Source organism: Micropterus dolomieu, unplaced genomic scaffold (assembly GCF_021292245.1).
Source record: "Micropterus dolomieu isolate WLL.071019.BEF.003 ecotype Adirondacks unplaced genomic scaffold, ASM2129224v1 contig_14091, whole genome shotgun sequence".
In the NCBI taxonomy this organism is placed as follows: domain Eukaryota; kingdom Metazoa; phylum Chordata; class Actinopteri; order Centrarchiformes; family Centrarchidae; genus Micropterus; species Micropterus dolomieu.
The window spans coordinates 620-10103 of record NW_025743077.1 but is presented as its reverse complement, the minus strand read 5'-3'; the positions used below and the strand labels follow the sequence as shown (position 1 = coordinate 10103).

Below are 9484 nucleotides of genomic sequence, written 5' to 3'. Positions count from 1 at the left end.
GCAGAACAAATGAAAAGATGCTGGAAGAATGCCTGACGCCATCTGTTAAGCATGGTGGAGGTAATATGATGGTCTGGGGTTGCTTTGGTGCTGGTAAGGTGGGAGATTTGTACAGGGTAAAAGGGATTCTGAATAAGGAAGGCTATCACTCCATTTTGCAACGCCATGCCATACCCAGTGGACAGCGCTTGATTGGAGCCAATTTCATCCTACAACAGGACAATGACCCTAAACACACCTCCAAATTGTGCAAGAACTATTTAGAGCCGAAGCAGGCAGCTGGTATTCTATCGGTAATGGAGTGGCCAGCGCAGTCACCAGATCTGAACCCCATTGAGCTGTTGTGGGAGCAGCTTGACCGTATGGTACGCAAGAAGTGCCCATCCAACCAATCCAACTTGTGGGAGCTGCTTCTGGAAGCGTGGGGTGCAATTTCTCCAGATTACCTCAACAAATTAACAGCTAGAATGCCAAAGGTCTGCAATGCTGTAATTGCTGCAAATGGAGGATTCTTTGACGAAAGCAAAGTTTGATGTAAAAAAGATCTTATTTCAAATACAAATCATTATTTCTAACCTTGTCAATGTCTTGACTCCATTTTCTATTCATTTCACAACGTATGGTGGTGAATAAGTGACTTTTCAGGAAAACACAAAATTGTTTGGGTGACCCCAAACTTTTGAACGGTAGTGTATATACACACACTGCTGTGATGTACATACACAAAGTATTGCTCCATTCATCTTTATGCATCAGTAATAATACAGTGATGTAATAATACACATTTAGTTGTAAATACTTTTGTACTTATACCGCAGTAAAGGTTTGAATGCCAGTCTTTTACTGACTGTAACAGATCATTTTGTTGTATTTGTACTTCTGAACTAAAGTAAATAATAGTAAACACTTCTTAAATACACCTTCTGTGTTATGTGAAGGACTCTGCACAGTTGCATATACGTTATAAATATATTTTTTAAAGTACATTTTGTACATCATGTTAGTTGTGTGAATATGTCTGGTCTGTAAATGTTTGTGATCTGTGTCTATTTTGCTGCTGCAACACTGCAATTTCTGCTCAGGGATCAATAAAGTTTGTTTTGTTTTTTATTGACAAATATTCCATATACAAAAACATGGCACTGAGTTGTCACATACTGCAGAAAGGATCAAGTCCATATCAAAAGATAGGGAAAAACAAAAAAGAAAATTCTTTGTTTCCATAACATTAAGGGCTTTTGTAAAGGAAAGAAGCTCATTATGAAATACACAAAACTTAGGATTCACTTTCAAAAACTTTGACTTGTGGATATAAAATTTCATGACAATGTTGTTAATCAGAAAGTCGTCTTTGTTGTTGTCCATGACACAACCATAGATACTGTCCTTCAGAGAAAAGTTCTTCAGACGGGAAACCTTTAGGTAAAGCCAGTCATGTATATCAAGCCACAACACTTCAGAATACATACAATGGAAGAATAAATGATCAGTAGCTTCATTGTTATCACAAAATACACAGTTACTGGTTTCTATTCCAAAACGCTGTCGTATCAAGTCGCTGGACGTTAAGAATTTGAAAATGGATTTCTTTGGCTTTGGGGAATTTTAATTTAATTATTTGGTTCGTAACGAGTGAATAGTACATTTTGAGAAAAATTGTGAAATTGAGTTTCTATGTTGTATATTGGATATTGGATATTGTAGGGTATGAGATGCTATCAATCAAATTCCTAATTGTTTTGTTAGGGACTTTATCCTCATTAAAGACAAGGCCTCCAACTCAAAGTAGAGGGAGAGAAGGGGGTTCATTAACATTCCCCTAATTAAACATATAAAAGAGTTGGGGGTAGCATTAGTTATGGAGTGAAAATGATTACGATTGGCAGTGAGGTCAGAAGTGAGACAGAAGTTCTCGTGTGACATGAGACAGCGTCACTGTCCACTAAATGGACCACATAGCAAATACCTTTATCCATCCAGTCCTTGTTGGACAGCGATTTGTTTTCGTTTTGGTGAAGTTATGATTATATAAGAGTTTCCAATTTAAAAAAGGGAAGTCTTTGAATCGGGAAATGGATCATATCTGTCTCTCTAGACCACTTTTAATTTGTAATGGCGCTTCTCTCTACGTCAGTTCCTGTGGAGGGAATTTAACCCGGAAGAGGGTGTAGTCCTGTAGTCCTGAGTTGGGAGTTGGCTGGATGAGGAAGCGGCTGAGACCTGAACCAGATCCAGAACCGACAGAGACCGGGGCCAGAACACGCTGAACCAGAGATCCAAGACCGCGCGACAGTTGAGACACCGAGCTGCAGCGTTTCCCGCGTTTCTAAAACTTAATTCAGTTTAAAGTGAGCCGCTCCGTTAGCCTGCTAACAGCCAGTTAGCCTGTCTGCTAACGGGGAAGTGACGGAGTCAGGAAGTCGGGCTCGAGCCGCAGGTGTGTTTTCTTCAGAGGAACAGAGAGGTAAGACTCGGAATCACTCAGGTACACCTCACCTGGTTTCTGCTAGCATGCTAACAGGCTAACAGGGCGGCGGTCCGCCGCTAGCATCTGGAGCTAACATGCTAACTGCAGAACAACAAAACGTCAGGCGCAGAAAGATCCAGCTGGACCCCGCAGACAGGTCCGGTATCGCGTCCCGGAACTGAAGGCTAATATCTTAATGAACTGGTTTAATCTTAACTGGTTTAAGATTAATTTCATCTCAGTCACTGCAGATCTGAACCCGATGATTGTGGATTAAATGGGGAAGACCAGAGGTGGTCAGGTGGGCCAGTCCGGTTTCAGGTCCAGTTTCCGGGATGGGGTCTGCTGTCAAAGTGTTTGTTCACAGGGGGACAGGTGGATGGAGGGGATGAGGGCGTCAAGCAGATCGTCAGCTGGCATCGGCGTGATGGAAGCAGCAGCGTTTGAACCCTCTTTGTATTAAATGTAGATAATATTTGGCTGATCAGATGATCAATGAACTGAGTCATTGATCTGAACGTTTTCAGTACCTGCACACTACTGCTCTTATGTCCCGTCATATGATTGGCTGCAGGTGTTGTGATTCCAGCGACGTCACTGTGTGGAGCAGCTTCGTCTTGTTGGCAAAGCCAATCTCACTTTTAGAGCCTGGACAGTAATTAACAGCGAGTTTTCATTTTGAAATTAAGCCGGGGAAAAGGGAGGCAGACTGGAAGATGCTGCAGAACCAGGTTGTGGCTGCAGTGCAGGGCAGGAGGAGATGAGCACCGTCTCAGAAAGTAACACGTTATTATAGAAAATTTGCTTTTAATGCCACGCTGGGTTTACAGCGCTGCCACAGAGTGCTGTAAACCCAGCGGCCTTATTTTGTTTTCCCTGTGATGTGAACTGGAGCGTTGCGTTCTGTGGGCGCCGCTCGAATGTGTACCCAATGATGGAATATTCGGTCCAGCCCTAGGTGCTGGAGTATAAAACCTACATACATACACATATATATATATTTGAGTCCTTCCTTCGGGGGGGGGGCACATAGTTTTCCAGTAGTTGTGTATTTATTGTGAATCAGATGTGATGTTAGGAAGGCGTGTCGGCGTGAAGAAGGGACGAAACGAGAAGCTTTCAGGTGTTTTAACGTGACGCTGTGTGTTAATGAAGGAAAAAGAAGAAGAAGATGAGTGGAGGACTGAACAGCATCGATGCAGTGAAGAAGAAGATCAAGGTGCTGCAGGAGCAGGCGGAGGAGGCCGAAGACCGAGCGGAGAGGCTGCAGAAGGAGGTGGAGAAGGAGAAGAGGAGCAGAGAGGAGGTACGCACACACACAACACACCTGTACAGGTGTGGGAGGGTCTGTTCTCCTCAGGTTCAGTCAGATTCCATTAATACCTGCATGTGTTGAAAGAGGAACGTCGGGTACGTTCCAGGAGACTGCTCTGCAGTACTGTGGAACAGTACTATTATTGCTGCAGTACCTGCTCCTAATAGTACTATCTCATAGTACCACAGTATTTAGGGCGGACACTGACTGTGAATCAGCTGATCAGGAGTCAGTACCTGAATGTTTCTCCTCCCTGCGCTGTGTCTTGCAGGCGGAGGCGGAGGTGACTGCTCTGGGTCGGCGTCTGCAGCTCAGTGAGGAGAACCTGGACCGGGCCCAGGAGAGGCTGGCCGCCGCCCTCCATAAGCTGGACGAGGTGGAGAAGGTGGCTGACGAGAGCGAGAGGTCAGTCGCACCTGAAACACATCCTGAGGGATGGGGACAAGTTCAGGGTCAGTCTGGGTCTGGGGTCAGGTGTCCTCCCTCAGTGGACATGTTGATAATGATTATGATTACCCCCCCCCCCCAGAGGCATGAAGGTGATCGAGAACAGAGCTCTAAAGGACGAGGAGAAGATGGAGCAGCTGGAGGTTCAGCTGAGAGAAGCCAAGCAGATCGCTGAGGAGGCCGACCGCAAATATGAAGAGGTCAGAATAACCTACCGTAATACACAGGCCCTAGTACAATACCCATAGTGCACAGCCTGGCGGTACTGTGATGTGAAGAAGGTCGCTATAAACCACCTGGCACCCGCTGTAAACCACCAGGCACTCCCACCTGGCACCCGCTGTAAACCACCAGGCACTCCCACCTGGCACCCGCTGTAAACCACCAGGCACTCCCACCTGGCACCCGCTGTAAACCACCAGGCACTCCCACCTGGCACCCGCTGTAAAGCACCCGGCACTCCCACCTGGCATTCGCTGTAAAGCACCCGGCACTCCCACCTGGCTGTAAACCACCCGGCACTCCCACCCGACACCCGCTGTAAACCACCCGGCAGTCCCACCCGGCACTCGCTGTAAGGCACCCGGCACTCGCTGTAAGCCACCTGGCACCCGGCTGTAAGGCACCCGGCACTCGCTGTAAGCCACCTGGCACCCGGCTGTAAGGCACCCGGCACTCGCTGTAAGCCACCTGGCACTGCCACCCGGGACCCGGCTGTAAAGTACCCGGCACTCGCTGTAAGCCACCTGGCACTGCCACCCGGGACCCGGCTGTAAAGTACCCAGCACTCCCACCCGGCACCCACTGTAAACCACCAAGCACTCCCACCTGGCACCCGGCTGTAAAGCACCCGGCACCGGCTGTAAAGCCCCCGGCGCGCGCTGTAAAGCCCCCGGCGCGCGCTGTAAAGCCCCCGGCGCGCGCTGTAAAGCCCCCGGCGCGCGCTGTAAAGCCCCCGGCACTCGCTGTAAAGCACCCGACACCCGCTGTAAACCACCAGGCACTCCCACCTGGCATTTGCTGTAAACCACCAGGCACTCGCTGTAAACCACCTGGCAGTCCCACCTGGCACCCGCTGTAAGGCACCCGGCACCCGCTGTAAAACCCCAGGCACTCGCTGTAAAGCCCCCGACACCTGCTGTAAACCACCAGGCACTCCCACCTGGCATTCGCTGTAAACCACCAGGCACTCCCACCTGGCATTCGCTGTAAACCACCAGGCACTCCCACCTGGCATTCGCTGTAAACCACCAGGCACTCCCACCTGGCATTCGCTGTAAAGCACCCGGCACTCCCACCCGGCTGTAAAGCACCCGGCACTCCCACCCGACACCGGCTGTAAGCCACTTGCCGTAAAGCCCCCTGCACTCGCCGTAAAGCCCCCGGCACTCCCACCCGGCACCCGCCGTAAACCACCAGGCACTCCCACCCGGCATTCGCTGTAAAGCACCCGGCACTCGCTGTAAGCCACCCGGTTGTAAAGCACCCGGCACTCGCTGTAAACCACCTGGCACTCCCACCTGGCACCCGGCTGTAAAGCCCCCGGCACCCGCTGTAAACCACCCGGCTGTAAAGCCCCCGGCGCCCGCTGTAAAGCCCCCGGCGCCCGCTGTAAAGCCCCCGGCGCCCGCTGTAAACCACCAGGCACTCCCACCTGGCATTCGTTGTAAACCACCAGGCACTCGCTGTAAACCACCTGGCAGTCCCACCTGGCACCCGCTGTAAAGCTTCCGGCACCTGCTGTAAACCACCAGGCACTCCTACCTGGCACCCGCTGTAAGGCACCCGGCACCCGCTGTAAACCACCAGGCACTCCCACCCGGCATTCGCTGTAAAGCACCCGGCACTCCCACCCGACACCCGCTGTAAAGCACCCGGCACTCCCACCCGACACCCGCTGTAAAGCACCCGGCACTCCCACCCGACACCCGCTGTAAAGCACCCGGCACCCGCTGTAAGCCACTTGCCGTAAAGCCCCCGGCACTCCCACCCGGCACTCGCCGTAAACCACCAGGCACTCCCACCCGGCACTCGCCGTAAACCACCAGGCACTCCCACCCGACACCCGCTGTAAACCACCAGGCACTCCCACCCGACACCCGCTGTAAACCACCAGGCACTCCCACCCGACACCCGCTGTAAACCACCAGGCACTCGCTGTAAACCACCTGGCAGTCCCACCTGGCACCCGCTGTAAGGCACCCGGCACCCGCTGTAAAGCCCCAGGCACTCGCTGTAAAGCCCCCGACACCTGCTGTAAACCACCAGGCACTCCCACCTGGCATTCGCTGTAAAGCACCCGGCACTCCCATCCGGCTGTAAAGCACCCGGCACTCCCACCCGACACCCGCTGTAAAGCACCCGACACCGGCTGTAAGCCACTTGCCGTAAAGCCCCCTGCGCTCGCCGTAAAGCCCCCGGCACTCCCACCCGGCACCCGCCGTAAACCACCAGGCACTCCCACCCGGCACCCGCCGTAAACCACCAGGCACTCCCACCCGGCACCCGCCGTAAACCACCAGGCACTCCCACCCGGCATTCGCTGTAAAGCACCCGGCACTCGCTGTAAGCCACCCGGTTGTAAAGCACCCGGCACTCGCTGTAAACCACCTGGCACTCCCACCCGGGACCCGGCTGTAAAGTACCCAGCACTCCCACCCGGCACCCACTGTAAACCACCAAGCACTCCCACCTGGCACCCGGCTGTAAAGCCCCCGGCGCCCGCTGTAAAGCCCCCGGCGCCCGCTGTAAAGCCCCCGGCGCCCGCTGTAAACCACCAGGCACTCCCACCTGGCATTCGTTGTAAACCACCAGGCACTCGCTGTAAACCACCTGGCAGTCCCACCTGGCACTCGCTGTAAACCACCAGGCACTCGCTGTAAACCACCAGGCACTCCTACCTGGCACCCGCTGTAAGGCACCCGGCACCCGCTGTAAACCACCAGGCACTCCCACCCGGCATTCGCTGTAAAGCACCCGGCACTCCCACCCGACACCCGCTGTAAAGCCCCCGGCACTCCCACCCGGGACCCGGCTGTAAAGCCCCCGGCACTCCCACCCGGGACCCGGCTGTAAAGCACCCGGCACTCCCACCCGACACCCGCTGTAAAGCACCCGGCACTCCCACCCGGGACCCGGCTGTAAACCACCAGGCACTCGCTGTAAAGCCCCCAGGCACTCGCTGTAAACCACCTGGCAGTCCCACCTGGCACCCGCTGTAAGGCACCTGGCACCCGCTGTAAGCCACTTGCCGTAAAGCCCCCTGCACTCGCCGTAAAGCCCCCGGCACTCCCACCCGGCACTCGCCGTAAACCACCAGGCACTCCCACCCGGCACTCGCCGTAAGGCACCCGGCACTCGCCGTAAGGCACCCGGCACCTGCTGTAAACCACCAGGCACTCCTACCTGGCACCCGCTGTAAAGCACCCGGCACTCGCTGTAAACCACCTGGCAGTCCCACCTGGCACCCGCTGTAAGGCACCTGGCACCCGCTGTAAGCCACTTGCCGTAAAGCCCCCTGCACTCGCTGTAAACCACCAGGCACTCGCTGTAAACCACCAGGCACTCGCTGTAAACCACCTGGCAGTCCCACCTGGCACCCGCTGTAAGGCACCTGGCACCCGCTGTAAGCCACTTGCCGTAAAGCCCCCTGCACTCGCTGTAAACCACCAGGCACTCGCTGTAAACCACCAGGCACTCGCTGTAAACCACCTGGCAGTCCCACCTGGCACCCGCTGTAAGGCACCTGGCACCCGCTGTAAGCCACTTGCCGTAAAGCCCCCTGCACTCGCTGTAAACCACCAGGCACTCGCTGTAAACCACCAGGCACTCGCTGTAAACCACCTGGCAGTCCCACCTGGCACCCGCTGTAAGGCACCTGGCACCCGCTGTCAGCCGCTTGCCGTCACTCCCCCTGGACTCGCTGTAAACCACCAGGCACTCGCTGTAAAGCCCCCAGGCACTCGCTGTAAACCACCTGGCAGTCCCACCTGGCACCCGCTGTAAGGCACCTGGCACCCGCTGTAAGCCACTTGCCGTAAAGCCCCCTGCACTCGCTGTAAACCACCAGGCACTCGCTGTAAACCACCAGGCACTCGCTGTAAACCACCTGGCAGTCCCACCTGGCACCCGCTGTAAGGCACCTGGCACCCGCTGTAAGCCACTTGCCGTAAAGCCCCCTGCACTCGCCGTAAAGCCCCCGGCACTCCCACCCGGCACTCGCCGTAAACCACCAGGCACTCCCACCCGGCACTCGCCGTAAGGCACCCGGCACTCGCCGTAAGGCACCCGGCACCTGCTGTAAACCACCAGGCACTCCTACCTGGCACCCGCTGTAAAGCACCCGGCACCCGCTGTAAGGCACTCGCCGTAAAGCCCCCTGCACCCGCCGTAAACCACCAGGCACTCCCACCTGGCATTCGCTGTAAACCACCAGGAACTCGCTGTAAACCACCTGGCAGTCCCACCTGGCACCCGCTGTAAAGCTTCCGGCACCCGCTGTAAACCACCAGGCACTCCTACCTGGCACCCGCTGTAAACCACCTGGCAGTCCCACCCGGCACCCGCTGTAATGCTTTCGGCACCTGCTGTAAACCACCAGGCACTCCTACCTGGCACCCGCTGTAAAGCACCCGGCACCCGCTGTAAGGCACTCGCCGTAAAGCCCCCTGCTCCCGCCGTAAACCACCAGGCACTCCCACCTGGCATTCGCTGTAAACCACCAGGCATTCGCTGTAAACCACCTGGCAGTCCCACCTGGCACCCGCTGTAAAGCTTCCGGCCCCCGCTGTAGACCACCAGGCACTCCCACCCGGCACCCGCTGTAAGGCACCCGGCACCCGCTGTAAAGCTTCCGGCCCCCGCTGTAGACCACCAGGCACTCCCACCTGGCAGTCGCTGTAAAGCCTGACACCTGGCTGCCGGCTAACACTGCACATCTACTCTATGTGTGTTTGATTGACAGGTGGCTCGTAAGCTGGTGATGGTGGAAGGAGAACTGGAACGAGCTGAAGACCGAGCCGAGCAGGGGGAGAGGTAACACACTCAGCTCTGCATGTCTGCTGCTTATGGCTTGAAGCTGCTGCTGCGATGCTGCTGGCTGACAGATGGGTAGGGAGAGACAGGAAGAGAGAAAGGTAGGGAGAGACGGGGAGGGAGACAGACAGGTGGACAAAAAGACAGACAGGTTGTGGGAGGAGCCAGGCTTATAGGTGTGCTGGTTAGAATGAGGTTTCTTCTAGAGATCACGTGAAACT

At 54.9% G+C, this 9484-nt stretch overlaps 1 protein-coding gene across 1 annotated transcript; it reads left to right on the top strand.

Moving 5' to 3' along the window:
- Window positions 1-2163: 2163 nt before the first annotated feature.
- Window positions 2164-9263, top strand: LOC123966717 (tropomyosin alpha-4 chain-like; the record flags this gene model as incomplete). Its single annotated transcript, XM_046042847.1, is given in 5 exon segments — window positions 2164-2464; window positions 3623-3773; window positions 4054-4187; window positions 4312-4429; window positions 9193-9263. Coding segments are annotated over 4 exon segments (458 nt in total), but the record flags the coding sequence as incomplete, so codon positions are not given.
- Between the last annotated feature and the right edge of the window lie 221 nt (window positions 9264-9484).